The sequence below is a fragment of the Daldinia childiae genome, assembly GCF_008694065.1.
Source record: "Daldinia childiae strain JS-1345 chromosome Unknown Scaffold4, whole genome shotgun sequence".
NCBI classification, from domain to species: domain Eukaryota; kingdom Fungi; phylum Ascomycota; class Sordariomycetes; order Xylariales; family Hypoxylaceae; genus Daldinia; species Daldinia childiae.
The window spans coordinates 2,840,996-2,859,308 of record NW_022984645.1 but is presented as its reverse complement, the minus strand read 5'-3'; the positions used below and the strand labels follow the sequence as shown (position 1 = coordinate 2,859,308).

At 45.0% G+C, this 18,313-nt stretch overlaps 5 protein-coding genes across 6 annotated transcripts; 3 read left to right on the top strand and 2 right to left on the bottom strand.

The window, feature by feature from the left end:
• Window positions 1-1,744: 1,744 nt before the first annotated feature.
• GL218_05061 (Ran GTPase-activating protein 1) lies at window positions 1,745-3,104 on the top strand (the record flags this gene model as incomplete). Its single annotated transcript, XM_033581698.1, has 2 exons — window positions 1,745-1,939; window positions 2,031-3,104. The coding sequence occupies 2 exons, from the start codon at window positions 1,745-1,747 to the stop codon at window positions 3,102-3,104; spliced, it is 1,269 nt and encodes a 422-aa protein (XP_033435247.1).
• A 1,014-nt stretch (window positions 3,105-4,118) lies between these two features.
• Window positions 4,119-6,735, bottom strand: GL218_05060 (Dynamin-related protein DNM1; the record flags this gene model as incomplete). Its single annotated transcript, XM_033581697.1, has 4 exons — window positions 4,119-4,427; window positions 4,483-6,099; window positions 6,161-6,544; window positions 6,637-6,735. 4 exons carry the CDS (start codon window positions 6,733-6,735, stop codon window positions 4,119-4,121), a joined length of 2,409 nt encoding a protein of 802 aa, XP_033435248.1.
• Window positions 6,736-7,876: 1,141 nt separating this feature from the next.
• Window positions 7,877-8,665, bottom strand: GL218_05059 (uncharacterized protein; the record flags this gene model as incomplete). Its single annotated transcript, XM_033581696.1, has 1 exon — window positions 7,877-8,665. The coding sequence occupies one exon, from the start codon at window positions 8,663-8,665 to the stop codon at window positions 7,877-7,879; it is 789 nt and encodes a 262-aa protein (XP_033435721.1).
• Window positions 8,666-12,212: 3,547 nt separating this feature from the next.
• GL218_05058 (Protein phosphatase PP2A regulatory subunit B) lies at window positions 12,213-14,139 on the top strand (the record flags this gene model as incomplete). The annotated part of the gene is made up of 6 exons (XM_033581695.1): window positions 12,213-12,256; window positions 12,419-12,459; window positions 12,598-12,695; window positions 12,753-13,407; window positions 13,467-14,059; window positions 14,116-14,139. 6 exons carry the CDS (start codon window positions 12,213-12,215, stop codon window positions 14,137-14,139), a joined length of 1,455 nt encoding a protein of 484 aa, XP_033435720.1.
• A 1,678-nt stretch (window positions 14,140-15,817) lies between these two features.
• Window positions 15,818-17,320, top strand: GL218_05057 (UDP-N-acetylglucosamine transporter yea4; the record flags this gene model as incomplete). Of its 2 annotated transcripts, XM_033581693.1 has the most annotated exons (5): window positions 15,818-16,078; window positions 16,152-16,177; window positions 16,243-16,259; window positions 16,320-16,663; window positions 16,715-17,320. In XM_033581693.1, 5 exons carry the CDS (start codon window positions 15,818-15,820, stop codon window positions 17,318-17,320), a joined length of 1,254 nt encoding a protein of 417 aa, XP_033435724.1. The 2 variants fall into 2 exon arrangements, with proteins under 2 accessions (XP_033435724.1, XP_033435723.1); XM_033581694.1 differs by lacking the exon at window positions 16,715-17,320 and having other exon boundaries at window positions 16,320-16,699.
• Between the last annotated feature and the right edge of the window lie 993 nt (window positions 17,321-18,313).

Below are 18,313 nucleotides of genomic sequence, written 5' to 3'. Positions count from 1 at the left end.
TGGTGTCTATGATTGCTCTGGTTATGCGACAATTTTTCCGACACCAAATCAGTTTTACCACAGAACTGACATCTTCTTCCACAAGCAAGACGCCACATGTAGAGCTCAGTTTTCTGCTGCAGTGGGGTTGGCATCCTTGGCCAGAAACGCCTCCTAGAAAATTGCCATATAGCATCGGGCTTAAGCAGCCGGGAAGAGGATTGGGAAAGAGAGGGCGGGAATTTACACTGGTAGGGAGAGGACGGATCGAGATATACGCTGAACAACTTATTGACGCACAACAAATTGCCTAGAGCTCTTGGTGGGGTGAAAATAAAGATGCGATGCCATATTTCGGCAGGAAGTAGAGATTTGTCTAACGGACAGGTCACAATGGACGGGGTTTGGTTAGAACCCTCATTGTCTAGTTTTACTTTCTTGATGGGAACGATTGTATGATGAGTATCATCTGCCTCTTGGGACTTTCGCTTCCTAGAGACATCCCGATTGCGCTGGGCAGCGGGAACTGGTAGTTGAGCTTGAGTCGAAATGTATTCGCTACCAGTCGAAATTAACGAATTATGCACGTCCTCTGGTTCAGAATCGGACATGGAAACATCAGATTCTTCACTGCTAGAGTCTAGAGGGATTTCATCATCCTCGGCTGGAGATAGAACTGAACCGAGCGGGTGTTTAAACACACCTCCGGATCCCCTGCTGAGATCCATGGCTTCCCACCAAGGGGACTTGCGAACTGACCGACTTGCTACAGCCAGAGGCAAATGGTAATCCGTACCTAATATGATTAGTATCAGCTAGTACCGAAGTTCAGATTGACGTGGTGAGCAACAGGTTATGTAGAAGCCAATAACACTTGTCGGAAATGGCTGAGATCGGAGGCAATTGTTCATTAAATATACGCACTCTCAAGGCTCGTCACACTTTCGTTTGAAAATGTGGCTCCTTCAGAGGTAGGTGAAATGCGAAAAAAAAACATGAGAAGATGGGCTACTGGTGCAACATGGAAATCGACTTGGGAGGGCTATTAAGGCGTTGACCGCCAGAATTATCCTGAGGTAGGATAAGGCAGGATAAAGTACTTGGAGTCTGGATTTTAGAACAGGGTGAGAAGAGTTGAGTTGTCAAAGGCAGCTTGCCATGCTAATAAGCGGGAGACAAGATAGAGGGGTGAATATGGAATCTATGAAACATATCATTCCCTAGCATTTTCCTTAGACAAAGCCGGGAGATGTAAAAAATAGGCGGTAAGAGGTTGTGGAAGTTGAATTATAAGAATCGCGATGTGACACGCGAGAGTTAGACGGAAGTTTAAACCTAGGAGACCCCACAACAGGTTAGGTACTTTGTATGTACTATGTAAGTGCCTACATGATGTACTATTAGTGGATACAGCTTACTAACAAGCATTTAAGCACTTGGAACCGTAAATGTCAACCGTAAATCAAATGCATGTGCAAATCAAGTTCAATGCGCACACATGTACACCATACCTAGGTACCATCTGGTGCCACCCGGTAATTATCCGAACCGTTGCCCTTGACAGCCGACATGAACTAAAGTGTTACCGTGTTACTGTACCTACACCCTCATAATGTCTAACAATTGCCCCTCCCCCACCATTCTAGGCTTCGCATTCTTTTTCGTTAGATTCAAAGCATCATCAACATCAACAACAATAATAGCAAAACTAACACTATAGATTTCGTCGTTATTTTGTTTTTACGCTTATAACGCCAGATTCAAGATGGCTGCGTCTGATAAAGTCTTCTCCCTTGAAGGGAAAGGCCTAAAGCTAGATACGGCTCAGGATCTCGAGGCGCATATCGGTCCGCTAAGGGCTATGGACGACGTTGAGGAAGTGCGCATCCTGGGAAACACTCTGGGTGTCGAAGCCTGCAAGCTTCTTGGAGAAGTCTTAGCTACTAAGAAGTCGCTAAAGGTAAGACATATAATATATCAGATGTTATATATCATAGAGGATGCTAGTACAAAGAAAAAGAACCTTACTGACAACGTTTCTACTTATGTAGGTCGCAAACCTGGCTGACATATTTACGGGTCGCCTATTAAACGAGATTCCTGAGGCCCTCTCCTCTCTGCTCACCTCTATCCTCAACTTGCCCAATCTTCGTACCATCAACCTGAACGATAATGCTTTCGGTCTTAACACCCAAGCGCCCTTGGTCGCTTTCCTATCTAGCCACGTGCCGCTCCAGCACTTGTACCTCAACAACAACGGATTAGGACCTTATGCCGGCATACTCATCGCCGATGCGCTCTCGGAGCTGCATACAAAGAAGGAGGCTGCTAGAAAGGCAGGACAAGACGTTCCCTACCTCGAGACCGTCATCTGCGGTCGTAACCGATTGGAAAATGGAAGTATGCTTGCTTGGGCCAAGACCTTCAGCCTTCATGACCGGGTTAAAGAAGTCAAGATGGTCCAGAACGGTATCAGGCAAGAAGGAATCGAGCAATTGCTTACCTCAGGTCTTAATCACGCTATCGGGATCAAGATTCTAGATCTGCAGGACAACACATTTACCATCAAGGGCGCGAGAGCATTAGCAAAGGTTGTCCCTCTGTGGACAGACATACAAGAGCTTGGAATCGGTGACTCCCTACTTGGCGCCAAGGGTGGTGTTCTCCTCGCCGACGTTCTTTCCAAGGGTCAAAACCAGAAGCTTGAAACGCTTCGCCTGCAATACAACGATATCACAGCCATAGGCGTCAAGGGTCTCGCATCGGCGGCCAAGGCCGGTCTCCCATCGTTAAAGCGCATCGAACTAAACGGCAACAAATTCTCGGAGGAAGATGAGTCAGTCCTAGCCCTACAAGAGCTACTTGACGAGCGGAAAGAGAAGCACGGCGGCGACGTCATCGACGAAGATACCTGGGGCGTCGACAGCCTAAGCGATCTCGAGGATCTAGACTCAGATGAGGAAGAAGAAGAGGAGGAGGAGGAGGAAGAGGAGGAACCCTCTACGGAAGAGAAGGCCGAGAAGCTAATCAAGGAGGCCGAGGAGGCTCAAGAACAACCCACGGTGCAGCTCAAGGATGACGACGTTGACGCCTTGGCCAAGAAGCTGGCGCAGACCGGGATCTAGATAGCTAGATAAAAAGAAAATTGCATACCTGCCTCCTAGTTAGGTAGGCACATATAGATAGTTACGATTCCCTACGCAGGCACCGCGCAGAAATGGAGAAGAATAGGGCTCGAAGATACCCCCCAAACAATTACATACACCAGTTACATACATTCTACTATACTACAGTAGAAACCAAGATCGATATTAGTTTTGATTGACGCCCAAGCGGGAAGGTGATATTGATCTCGCATAGGCCGTTTGCAAAAGCAACTAGTCATTCGATCGATGCATCTGTGACTGAAATGGCCCAAATGTGGTACGCGGAACACGTATGCTGTATGTTGTATGTATAAACATGTATAGATAGCTTGGCCTACCCATCCCATCCATTCATTCATCCGCCCTACATACCTCCACCACTGCATACATATGTATCCTATCCACTGCTCAGTCCACCTATCCATTCCATCCACCTTGACCCGTTCCAGCACACCACCCACCGAGCCAGCCTACACCTCCCTATCCATCCATCTCCAATTCTACGGATTGGTATGTATTGTACATACATACCCGTACACCGTACAACCCGGAGAAGAAGCTCCCTATACGAGATACGATAAATGCTGCTGAATATACTAGAAAAAAAACGGAAGAGTAGCATGGTCTGCGCTATATGTACAAAATATGTGCGCCCTCAAAAGCGTTTCCCGACTCGGTCCCCGTCTGTGCATATTAGAACAGAGACACACCGAACGAATAAGTGACTAGCAAAACTAGCAACCCCTCGAGGTAATGAGAATCGCGGGCAAAGGCGGGCCAACTTAGCATTTTTGGCCGTTCCCCCCTCCGTCTAATCGTACATGTACAGATGAGATGATGGGGCAAAGTTAGATATCGCATTCTTCTCTTCTACGTGAAAACCCAAACCTTTTTTTTTTTTGCCAGGTGGAGATAGTGCCGATTTCTAGTACAAGGTGGTGGTGTTGGTTGGTAGTGGTAGTGTGGTGGGGGGCCGTTGGAAAAGGTGCCCTATTATAACACTTCCCCAATGATTTTAGCTGCTTCCCGGTAGGTCTGCAGTAGCTTCTCGCATTTCTCGCGTTCCTTCTTGACAGCGTCGTCTTCGTAGAGGAGCTCCTCAAAGAGAGTTTCTTTGTAGAGTTCGCTGACAAGTCTATTCTGTACCACGTCTTTGCAATGATTGACGAGCAGGTGCATAACAGCTTTGGGGACTTGGTCAGCGATAGACTCGCGGACAATGTTGAAATACGAGGAAATAAGTGCGCGGATTAGCTCCGTTTCCATTGCCTCTCGATCGCTTAAAGCCGGTTCCACATCGCCCTGCAAGTAAACGTGTCAGTTGGGACAACAAACCAAGCTACAAAATCTGACTTACCGACTGCGGCCCAAACCCAAACCCGGCAGCTTTCGGGCTCTCAACCTCTTCGCGGGCTAAAGATGAGGATAACGCCGGTCGATGAGTTAATTTGTCTTCACTTCGTCGAATGCTTTGACTGAAAGTGGGTTCCACACCCTGGCTGACATGGCGAGGAAGTGCAGAAGGAGCTCCCGCTCCAGAAGATTGGATTGGCTGGCCATCCTTTCCAAAGAAGTAAGTTAAGAACGAATCGCGAGCAGTTCCAATTGCCTGTTGGTTGAACCGGTTAGGTGAGTCCGAACGCGAACCATTCATCGCGGCGGCGATGCTGGAAGTTCCATTTTCGCGGAGGATAGGCGACATGCTTCTTGATCCTATTCCAGCTGGCTTTCGCGACTGAGAAGCGTCATGTCTATCATGATCAGGCTCTTCTTCATCATTCGGGGTTTCAGTACCATTTGTTCCAAATTCCTTAAGCCGCTTCTTTTCCCGGCGTTCCCTTTCTTCCTGGATTATCCTCTTCCTTTCGCGCTCCTGCTTATTAGTAACCACATGGCTCATGGCTGCAGCGGCCCCTAAGAAATTAGGATGGTTTGTATTGATGTAAGCCCGTTGAATAGAGATAAGGGACTCGACGTAAGATGATGACGGACCCAGCCGCTCTCTCAGAAGATCTGATACGACCTCAATAAGTTTGGCCTGAAGTCTAGGATACCGAGAGAGTTCTGTCGAACCACATGTGTGGCATATTTTAATCAGCTCTTCGTATACTAACTCGACGCATCTTTGACTGGGGAGCTCTAATAGCTTAATTTGGGGTTTGACGAGTAAGTCAAAGGCCATTTCCGGTACAAATAAACTTGGGCGAGGACCTGTCGAGTTGCGAATGGCGGTCCTGATATCGAGAGCAGAAAGGTTGGAAGTGGGATCGATAGTCTCCAATGCACTGCCGAACACTGAATTGAAAATATAGTAGATCCGCGCACCTCCAGACAGCTCTTTAGTTGATATGTCGGTAGATGTACCGTCGATGGACGAGATGAAAGAAGTAGCAAATCGAGTCATAAGCTGAAGAATCATAGACCCTCGATGCTCCTTTCCGCTAAAATGCATATCGCCATAGCTTGCAAGCTCCTGCTGGGTTTGGCCCATCAGCGTGTTGAGACGTGCCTTGATGTCCGGTAACCGCTCCCGAATGTGTGCCATAAGAGTCTGATTAAGGGTCTTAGCTAGATATTGAGTACCGCATCGCATAGAAATAGTTCGGTAAGCAGGATGGTGTCGGAAAAATTCCGACTCTGCCTTAAGAGCATCTTCCATCGGCCGATTGCCCTGAATATCCTGCTGTGATCGATTGACCACACCGATAAAGCCCAGCTTTAACGGGTAGACTCGGCCAGATAAGATATCTAATGCATTCGTACCGTGATCCATTAAGTCTACCTTGGTGAGAACTCCGATCGTCCGACGGCCCAGAGGATCAACATGTCTGGCAAGTTTTAAAGCTTCCGAATTAACAATGTCAACGTTTGCAGGAGAGACGGCGAGAATGATACTGTTGGGCTTGGCAATGTATTCAGAAATGAGGGTTCGAGTCTGTTTCTCAATATCGGCTGGTTGATCGCCGATGGGAACCTATCACTCGTCGGGTCAGTCACCAAATAAGTAATTCTTCTTTTTAAGGCGGTGAGCATACCTTGGTCAAACCTGGCAGATCAACCAGGGTTAAGTTAAGAACATGAGGAGAATAGATTTTTAGATTGATGGGTTGTCTGTTGATGCCCTTATTATTGCCGGCAACACGAGAAGTTTCATTCTCAATCTCGCGCTTGACGTCTGCAAAATCGGTAAACCTTCGACCGGGTGTGTGATGGAACTCAGCCCACTCGGAGCGGCGTGCTTGAGTGGGACTCTTGTAAGCGGCCTGTAGATCTGGTTCGGACGGGTCCTCTTCGACGTTGATTAATTGCAAAATTAACGGGCGACGGGTCACGATGCCACTTCCTCGAGGCAAAAAATCACGGCCGACAATGTTCTCGAGCACTGAAGACTTGCCGGCTGATTGCGAACCGACGACAACCTATGGTTTGGACGAGAGTAAGCAGCGGTGCGAGTATGAATCCCGAATCAAAAAAGGAAGAAGTATGGAAGTCTTGGAGGCGCAGGACATACGATTTGAGGTAAGTCGAGGGAGTCTGTGCCAATTGTATTAAAGACTAGGTCCTGAAGCTGATTCACAATCCGCAACAGGTCGTCTCCTAAAGCAGCCATTTTGAAAACGTTAAGTTCTCTATCAGCCTTAAAAATGGCAAATTAGAGAATAGTTGATCTCTTTTCTTTTTCTTTTAACTTGTGATGCTATCGCCGACAACAAAAACGATGTTGGGTACCGGTTTATCTGCCGTCAACAAGGATCGCAGGCGCCACCGGTAAGACAAGCTCTCAACCGATAAAGCACAAGAGACCGCACGACGAAGGTGAAGTGATTATGATAGACTAGAGAAAAGGCTCAAATCCAGCGATGAGGGGAAAAAATGTAGAGTTGATGTGTTGCAGCCCAGTGGGTGCAAAACGACGAGGCGTTGAAAAATATGGAAATATCTACTGCTAAAAGTTTCCATATGCACATACCAGACTGGTTCTTATTACATTTCATGCGCATATGTAAAGTACATTATGTACCTTTGGGTCCTGCACTTGGAGAAGAAATACATGGTGCTACACTGAATACTAATACACTGAAGCTGGTAGGTAGCGTACCTCCAAGTACCCATTTTCGGTGTCCCACCTTCGTGTCTTTTATCACCCAATCACCTTAGGTCCCATTAGGTCAGATAGGCAATACCGAAGTACGTAGGTACCTATCTTGATAGCTCTTGAGGTACATTCCGCATGCATATAAAAGGCACGGACAAGCTTGACCCAAGCATGTAACAAGGCATCTACGGGAAGATTTTCTCCCAATCGCCAACTCGGCATCCACTTAGATCCCTACAACTTCGTTATCCTTGGTTATGTACAATACTTTCTTCTCGTACGTTCTGGTGGAAAACAAATATAAAACCGTCTATCGCGGGAGAATTGTAGTAGCAGATCGTATTCCAATCATTTCACGATACCTAAGACAAGTTTTCTATGAGGTGTAGGAATAGTGTAAGATGAATTCTTATTAGTTATATGACTAACTAACTAACTACCTAAACTAACAAAGTTATAACCTCGGGTATCATAATTACCAGCCTAACTTACACAGTTGCTATGCAATATTATATAACGCAATTCTCTTTAAAGAAAGTCATATAATCATCATGATTATAATAAAAATGGCTCCCTTAGATTCTACATATATTCCCCCAAATTTCGCATCGGCGAACAGTGAAAGAATATGTATCTTACATACCTTATTCTAAGCTCATGAGCTTTCGGTACTCCGTGTCCCGCGGATATGACTCAAAAGCTGCTGAAGCCTTCGCACTGATTTTAACTTCAAAGGAGAGGCTTCTTCATGAGGCTCCGAAATGTTAGTAAGCTCCTCTCGAGCCACCCTTACGAGAGACCCGAGCTCTCCCCATACTTCGTCCGTATAACTAGAGAGGACCCCTTGCCACTGGTTAACCCAGATATTCTTAGCTTCTTCCAGATCTGGTGTGCCTAATAAGTCAGCATATTCCTGTATGCTACTATTCGACCCAAGACCAGGAAAGAAATTCAAAGTATCGTCCCACCGCCCCCTTGAAACATGTTCACCGGGTTCGCCGTTCTCAAAAAGACGATGACGTAGAGTTGCTTGTTCGGTGTCCGTCAAGGTCATATCTATTTCCTCAACTTTGTCGTATCCTAAATCGAGAAAATCAACAACTTCCATGCCATCGGTTGTGTTGATTATTGGTCTAGTTTGCTGTGTCCCCCCAAGTGCAGGTTCGTGTATCTGCCCGTACCTCCCGATCTTGATGCCGCTAGGCTCCGCTTCTCCTAAAATACTTGTGCTGTTGAGAAAGGATGAGAAGCTGGTTTCACTTGGGACTTCTTGCTCCTGCCTCGGTATAGATTTAAACGTATCTGGAACCGTCCCCTGGGCGAAGTTGTTCCTATACATTGATGCCTCATTCACACCCGCGCTTCTCTCGGATCTAGATGATCCAGCTTTGTCCGAAGGCAAGGCGTCTGTTAGAGAGACGCCGCTAGGATGTTGTAAGACCATCTCGTTAATGAGTTTGTCCGTCGATGCGCTTAGTCTTGATATGAATGAGGTCGTATCCGGGGTTACTTCAACAGAACTTGAATGCCCATCCTGCGCTGTTGATTCGGACGACGAATTATCTATTTTCGTCGCAATACCTTTGCCTTTTGCGCCCCGGGGAGATGTACTCTCACTTTTATCTTTATCCATCGTGATTATGCCTACTCTCTCACTGACGCAACTTAGTAATTATGACTGTATCCAGCTGCAATGTAAGCTTTGTGAATAGAAGTATGATTGAGTCGAAACTTCCTGTAAGTTATACCTTGATAGTCGTTAAATATATTCATACCTATGTACATATAGGTGTAAGTGGACGCTTCGGTAAAATTCGGCTTTGGGGAGAGAACGGGATATAATGATGTAGCTTAGAATTACCTAGGTACAAGGTATGTTAACCTTTAATCGAGTTTTAGCCGCCTTTATTCGCATGTGACGACAAAGACGTCGATTTGTTGATCTAATCCTACAAGATCCTTATGAACTCATATATACGTATAGTTATAAGATAAGCGTACATATATGTATACTTTAGAGTTTACATGAAGCACTCAATCATTACACGAATATTCCTACTATACGAGATCTCATATAAGCTTTAACTTAAAGCCCGACCACGTATTTAGGTAACATTCTGAAGAAATAAATCATTAAGAGTTGTGGTGAATCGTGCCACGTGCAACACTTCCCGATCTAGTTACAAAGAAGCCGGATTATTTCGTAACAATGGGCGCAATCATACCTACCTACAAAACTTGACATGCTTAGGTACGGATAGAAAATTCCGAGCATTGTTAAGGTTGACTATATTACTTATTAATATACATAATGTGGTGGTTGTAACACATACATGTTTAAATGCAGAAGACAAAAAGTATACAGAGCCGCCACTCCCACAAGAATGACTGTCTTCATTTTGTACCACCTATGTCATACTTCGTATATAAACTTGAAATCGTTAAGGCAGGTTATGCAGGCTACTTTAAAATAATCATGCTTTTTTAGATCTATGAACATCTCCCAGTCAGCAGTATATGTAGGCAACTGTCCAAGTACCTAGATAAATGATTAGTCGTCTATTTATCCTCGAGTCTTCTTCGAGGCTCTTCTGCCTTGTTAAATACCTACATATACATGTACATAGACAGTTCTTGCGCTTTCTTAGCAGCTTGGTACCTGCAAGGGGGTACTTTAGGTTAGGTATTCTTGCCCTGGGGCTCCACACTTTCTCCACGCCCGCAACCTTGAGTATGTGGTACTTGAACATTTATATTTATAGTGAGTTATTAGACAAACCTGCTAAATCTGTACATGTAAGCTTAGAAAAGATTTACTACATACCTCAATATTTGGCGCATATAACATATGTAAGTGAATAAGTACATTTATATATACACCAGAAAATATGATACATAAGATATAGTACATATGTAGTTATAACTGATGCATGTAGGAGGTTAAAATCAATAGTTTCATTGTGGGTTATGGATTTCTTTTTGCTTAAGACAATAGATCTACTCTCGCGTGTTAGATGGCAATTCGGTACATAAAGCACTTCTGTAGGTACATAAGGTAAGCATCATCTCGTTAGGTACCTTAGCGTCTTGAGGGGGGTTGACATAACTGTATATATTCGGCTCAATTATCCTAGACTGTACATATACTGTTTATTACAATATACCGCTCAAATTATTTACGTATCCCTATTTTTACCATTCATTAGTTGAATAGTATTGGTACGGCTCCCCCGCCGCACGTGCCAATATTTTAAAACGTATATGGGATAGAGCCATATGCATACCGCTCAATTGAATAAGCGGTATAAATATCGTTCAATCAGAATGAGCGGTTCAAAAAATTGAACCGTTCAGGGATTTGAACCATTCAGGGATTATGAACCGACCAATCAAATAAGTCGTATATTTACAGCTCAATATATATATGGTATATAATAGATTCAATTCAATAGAAATAGACTAACCAATCAAATAGACTTAGTCAAATAGACCTAGTCAAATAGACCTAATTAAATAGATTCAATTGATTTAGTATGTGTGGCCTTGTATGTGGCCTTGTATGTGGCCTTATATGTGGTATGTGGTATGTGGTGTGTGCGCACCTGCCCTGTTAGATACATATATACCACACTAAGAATATCATGTACGTGCGCGCGTAACGTGACTACTAATATTGATTGGTCTATTTGAATGATGTCCGTAACTTAACCAATTGAAAAATTAGATCCTGTGACTTTGTGACTGTAATATTTACCTAAGTAAAAAATAAATATGCGACATGTAAAAATAATAAAAGTACAGCCTCATATAATTAGTATGGCAGCACCATACAATTAGTATGAGGCTGTACCTCCCTTTTACTACATATGCCTATACACCATATGAACCGCTCGAAATTTTGAACCGTTCAGATTTTGAGCGGTTCATTATGTAAGCGGTTCAGCTATAATGAGCCGTACTTATACCGTATAAACACGGCTCATTATATAAGCGGCTTACTTTGGTTTAGCGTTCCTTTTTTAAAACGTTTATAATTTTTTGAACTACTCAATTAGGTTTAACGGTTCGAAATTCCAACTGCAACTTTTCCATATAAGTATTAGTGCGGTTCAATTTTTTGGATAGTATATATACAGTATATATACCGTTTGGTAGACCCCCCTATAGACGCTAAGGTAGCTGCCCAGGTACCAAGATACAGCACTGAGTGTAGACCTAAAACCGGCAAGCCCGCACTGACTGACATAAGCCGACCACCGCCGCCACGCATCTTAGGTACGCATCTACGCATCTACGACCATCAATCAAATCACCCTTCCCACTTCTTCCCCCCCCCCAAATCCGACCCAGACCTACTAACCTAGACCCTTGCGCATAACCCATAACCCATAACTGATAACCCATAACGTACTACTTACTGCTAAGACCTACTCGCATCACATCACTCACCCAAAAAAACCAACGACTACGCTTTGCCGTCATTTTGCAGCAGCTCGTGTATCCTTTTTTCCCCATCATTTCCCCCTCCTGATAGCCAGCGGATGCTTCCGACCACATTTAATTGTTGTGCATGACTTCTTGATTGACCTGAAGTCTCATATTAGCACTATTCTTTGATCTCGCCCACTGCAAAGTCATTGGGAGCGAGTGCACCATCCGCCTAAAGGTCCTTTGCATCTTTCTAACCCTCCACGCCGTCAATACGTACAACACCCCGCCGCCCTAGACCCGCCCCTCCGACTACCTTTTCCCACATCTCAGCCTACCACCAGCCTACCAAGCCTTACCTGTCTCCAGCAGCCGCAAGATACCTCGACACGCCTCTCGGTCTATCCTCACCTCAAGTCGCGTATCAACCCTCCATCGCCCATCGTCGAGCCCTCATTAGTTGCGGCCGCGATACGCTAGTCCATCCATCTACCGCATACACTTCTTCTGAACTGAAATACGGGTCGGAGCTTAGGTAGCTTCACACCCAACCCATCGCGAATATGGTGGAAGGAGATTCAAACTCTCCCACCTGGAAGTTCACCCAGTAAGTTTGTACAAAGGATCTTTCACGATTCTTACTCGACTCACAACTTTTATCGCCACTATCACCTTCTACCCGGAGCAAACTAACTCTCATGCATCTACCCTTTATGGCTGTCAGCTATCTACTTGATAACAATTACTAACTCTGGTTGCTCGCTTCTAGGTGCTTCGGTGACAAAGGAGACGTTGAAGATATCACAGAAGGTATATTTCCTACGCCTCTTATTTTGACTCAAAACTCTCGTGGGCTTCTTTGAGCTCTAGATTGCACAGCCCCCCGACCTCTCTCCCATCAATAGACTAAGCAGGTGGGATGTTCCTATGCTTACATGAGATTCTTAGCCGATATTATATCAACCGTCGAATTCGACCATACCGGTAATTACTTAGCAACAGGAGACAAAGGCGGCCGAGTTGTTTTGTTTGAGAGGAACGAGACGGTCAGTCAATATCCTTGACACGTCACGAAGAGCAATTCAGTCTGATCTAGTGTACAGAAAAAAACTTGTGAATACAAGTTTCACACCGAATTCCAGTCACACGAGCCCGAATTCGACTACCTCAAATCTCTAGAGATAGAAGAGAAGATCAACAAGATTAAGTGGTGTCGTCGTCAGAATGCCTCTCACTATTTGCTCTCCACCAACGACAAAACGATCAAGCTATGGAAGGTTTTCGAGAAATCACTAAAAGTAGTAGCTGAGAACAACCTGTCTCACGATCTGACGCCGGGCAATGTCGCTGGTGTAGGAGGAGGTGCTCCTAGAGCTCTTCCTCAGTCACATTTCAAGACCGCTGGAGAGTTGAAGTTACCACGGCTGACGCATCACGATACTGTCGTCGCTGCGGTTCCCCGACGTACGTACGCGAATGCTCACGCCTATCACATCAACAGCATCTCGGTCAATAGCGACGGGGAGACCTTTATAAGCAGCGACGATCTGCGGATCAATCTCTGGAATCTGAATATTCAGGACCAGAGTTTCAACATTGTCGACATCAAGCCCGCGAATATGGAGGAGTTGACTGAGGTCATTACTGCTGCCGAATTCCACCCCATTAGTTGTAACTGGTTTATGTACGCAAGCTCAAAGGGCACCATCAAGCTAGCAGACATGCGGGAGAGTGCCCTTTGCGATCAGCATGCAAAACGTATGAACCCTTATCTATATAGTTTATAAAGACAACGTCAACTAACGATATTATTTTAGTTTTTGAACAAGAAGAGGATCCGTCGTCAAGATCGTTCTTTTCCGAGATCATATCCTCCATCTCAGACGTACGCTTCTCATACGACGGCAGATACATCTTATCTCGAGACTACCTCACCGTCAAGATCTGGGATGTCAATATGGAACGCCAACCGGTCAAGACCATACCTATTCACGAGCATCTTAGGCCACGGCTATGTGATACGTACGAGAATGATAGTATCTTCGACAAGTTTGAAGTTGTTTTCTCAGGTGACGCCAAAAATGTCATGACGGGAAGTTATAATAACAACTTCATGATTTATCCTTCGGATCCCGAGAAGGAGATCGAGGTCGTGTTACAAGCAGACAAATCGGCCTTCAAGGCGAAGAAAGTAGGTATCCCGACGCCTATCAACTCGTCGACGAGCCCCACAGCGACCAACGGCGGTAAGAAGGGCGGATCGCGTGCGGGTAGTCCGGCGGCCGGGGCGGGTCAGGGACAGAGGATGCGGAAGGAGACGGACGCAGATCAGATTGACTATAACAAGAAAATCCTACACATGAGTTGGCATCCATTCGAGGACAGTATCGCCATTGCTGCAACAAACAATGTAAGTCATGATATTAAAATGTTCCGAGTATGTCAGCGGTAGCTAATATGGTATAGTTATTCGTTTTTTCGGCCCTCTAAGGGCGTAACGGTGCTTTCCGGTAGCGGCCGGATATTTCGCAGCCCGGCGTTCCTGCTCTGCGGAAGAACCTCCCGATTCGAAGTGCGGTAGAGATGTGCGTCGCCATTGCCAGTGGTCTGTCTCCTTGATAGTTGCACGGTCCTTTTGGACGTAGATAACTATTCGTAGTATTTGTGAGACTGCTGGCTTACCCAACGAAAGTGGATGCGTTGTAAATGAGAACACGTTGGGTTTACGACACAAAAGGTGCTTACGGGAGGTTGACTTTACCCTAAGCCTAGCACACTAGGCGGCCAGGAATTGTAGTAAAGACATGTTGGGAGGACTGAAGCATGGCCATTCAGCAGCGGAATCCCATAAGGAGCCAGTTGCATACATGTCGGTAGACATGGGGCCCAATATCATGGCATAGACTCTACAAGGCAGACTAAAGACCATAAGACGGGACTCAAGACAAATGAGATCTGAAGCATGTATAATTGTGTGCCCACACCTCTTTCGAATATCTGATGAGCAAGTTTACGTGTTGTTCTAGTGTGGACATAATATCCCCGAATCCCTAGTAAACAACTAACCCAGCAATACTTCATTACTGTCACGTTTGTTAGGTCGATATAAGTATTGATTTGGGATTTGGTCAAAATAAAAGTGGTAAAGTATGCGGACATAGAGCTATATAAGCTACCTATATTTCAGGGATAAATCGGCACCTGTATTCATGATTAGCATCATAGACGTATAATGAAGATGTCTTTAGATGGCTATAAAAAGAAAACATCTCTAAGGTTAGTCATAGGTGTGTAAGTAACTTCTATGGATGACGCGTGGGAAGTTGGTGGTGCAATACGGAAGCAACCCTCCGCGGGCGGCAAGCCGAAAATCCGGGTATGAGTACCTGGGCTATCCCACACGTTCCTTATTAAGTATTTAATATAAATAATATCCTAATGGGGATATCATGGTTTCTATACGAGTATATGGGATAGGATATGGGTATAATACGGGTTGTGTTTAGTTACCGTAGGCCTGTAGTCGACGTTGTTATACATGGGTACCTCGGTACTTACCGTACGCACCTAAAACCCAGCGTAACCTAAAATACAGGTAGCGAATAAATGGGCCTTTACGAATGGCCTAGTTCGGACAAGGCGCCGGGTTTGAAAAGCTTATTAGGTTAGATAGGACTACGGGCAGGACGGGTACCTAGATATGCACAGGTGTCGCTTCTTACTGTCAGATTGCGACGATTTGAGGCAGCTGCGTACTACCTAATGTACAGCAGACGCCGGACAGTGAAACCTGTCAAGTGCATGTTGCTTAGGTCCAGTGCTTATAAAATCAAGCCACACCCATTGGACCATTGGATCATCGGACGGACGAGACGGACAAATTAAACAAAATTAACATAAACTGATGTCTACTCGTTATTCCCAAGGTGTTCCCCCCAAGGAAAACAGGTATCAAAATCAAATTACTAGATGCAAGGAATCGCCATAGTAGCGGATGACTTATTCCCGCTCTTGGTACGATCTTGACCTTAAGCAACCTTTTAGTGATCTTCCATCCAAAATAGCCGGGAGCAACTGACACATTGCTGCATCCCGCAGGAACAAATCTCAAGACATAAATCATTCATATTATATCTTTTCCCTCCCGTATCTCCAACCTTCAACCTCGATGACGAGCCGATCGACACCTCGGAGACGCCAAACATTGCGAGATTCGCATGCTGCTTCGCGAAATGGCGCTACTATGACACCCAAGGTCATCAACGCAGGGCCTTCTCTCGAAAAGGCTGAGCTATACGGAATAGACGACCAACGCCCGACTTTCTCTAAGCTTATGGGTCTCGCCGGCCGTATTTTTATCGAAACTATTCCGCAATGGCTAGCCGTCGGGGCAATGCTCAGCCTAATCTTTGGCGGCTGTTGTTCGAACGTGAGATCGATCAAGCCCTAGCTTTCTTTCTGTCGCCCATAATGGAGAGCTAACATTGTACTGCATTTCGCAGGTCTTTGCTCTCGAGGCCATTATTAAGTAAGCTCCTGCAGGCTACAATCCGGGTTTTCGGCTGCGTTCCTAGCTAATGTCAACGTTGTTAGGGTTGAACCGGCGAGTGGTATGGCAATTCTACAATACATGACTCACTGGGAACAAAACTAATAGCTCTTGTTTATAGGAACGCTTTTGACTTTCGTACAGTTCCTCTTCGTTGCTGTCACTGGATACGTCTCGCAGTTCGATATTACGCGCCCACCCTTTTTCGTGAAACCGAATCGAGTTCCGATCCGTCGCTGGCTGATCAACATCATTCTATTCTTTAGCATCAATGTGTTAAATAACCACGCCTTCAGCTACGATATTTCCGTACCAGTTCACATCATTTTACGATCCGGAGGCAGTATTACGACAATGATGGCCGGGAGCTTATACGGAAAGAAATATTCTCGCATTCAGATCGTGGCTGTTCTCTTACTTACGGTTGGTGTTGTCACGGCCGCGTGGTCAGACGCCCAGTCCAAGGTAAGAATCACCTCTTCTACCCTTCAGTGCTTATAACTAACCATTAGCAAGGGAACTTCCGCTTCAAATTCTCAAGAAAATGTTCCCAAATTTAGCACTGGCTTGGCGGTCCTCTTGATCGCACAAATTTTATCGGCTATTATGGGATTATACACGGAAGAAACGTATAGAATATACGGAGCGCATTGGAAGGAGAATTTATTCTACTCTCATCTGCTCTCATTGCCGCTATTCTTGCCATTTTCACGGTCTCTGGTCAATCAGTTTATGCGTTTGGCCGATAGCAAACCACTTGCGCTCCCACTATTAGCAGAGCATGTGAACCTGTCGACCGTTTCAGCTAATGTGCGACATCATATTGAAGGAATTTACATTCCCAGTCAGGTGGCCTACCTTGCTCTTAACGTTTTAACACAGTATGCCTGTATCCGAGGTGTCAATCTTTTAGCTGCCGTGTCATCTGCATTGACTGTTACCATTGTGCTCAACATTCGCAAGTTGGTCAGTTTACTGCTTAGCATATGGCTTTTCGGGAATCGGTTAGCCACTGGAACTCTAATAGGTGCCATTGTGGTGTTTTCCGCAGGTGGCTTGTACTCGTTAGATTCTAAGAAGCCAATTCCGAAGCCGAAGGCGAGCAGTGGGAAAGCGGGATAGTCAGCCAGGATACATTAGGATTCTATACGCTGTATAGTTTCCTTCTTAGACCTGTTAATACAATGCGGTAGCAGCGCCTACTAAGCAGGTTATTCTTATAATATGCACGGCTCTTGAAGTGAATTACGGTCCCTATGGAGTGAAGCTAAATGTTTAATCCACTTAAGAAAGCAGTAGCAGACGATGCTAGTCAATCTCATGAGGTGTAAATATGTTGTCGTTAAGCGGCTAACTAACTGAAGATATATGCTGTTTCCATCTCGTGACCGAGGCCTCGGTGTATTAGAAACGGCATAATCACACTCGAGATATTTGGTTTAACTGGGCTAACTACCGCATACTCCGCCATTGTCTCGCATCTCATTTATAACCAGACTTTTTTTGTGAAAATATTATAAAAGATAGGTACCTATATACATATAAGTACATAACATAGCCCTGAGAGGTCGGTACTTAACTGCAAGGTACAAATATAGATTTATATATGCACATCCGTAATGACATGGGTGCATTTTACGGATCCGTACTGGACCATACCTACATTACGTAGGTGGGATTTTAAGGTATCCTATCAAAAGTCTTGAACATCTTAGATAAGCCACCTAGATTTAATAAACGGGCTAAGTACTACCTAATATCAATTCAGCGTATAGCCCATACACCTAAGTCAAGGACACGGTGCTAGGGATCTAAACATGCGCATGCAAGACTTTTGACCTGGACCTTTGTATATACTTCCTTATCAGACTAATGCCCCTCCTCTGCCCCTCCATTATGTACCTAAGATGTTAAAAATATTAATAGGTACGCGCTATATTCGATGAGACTAACCACATGGAACATGAAATAACTACCTATGTAGGTCAAAATTTAGAGTACATGCAGGTACATGCATAGGTACCTGTACTGTATGGACCCAACACCTACTACCCACAGACCAGGAGTATGAGATATACTTATCACCCCCACACGAATACCTATAATTATACGTGT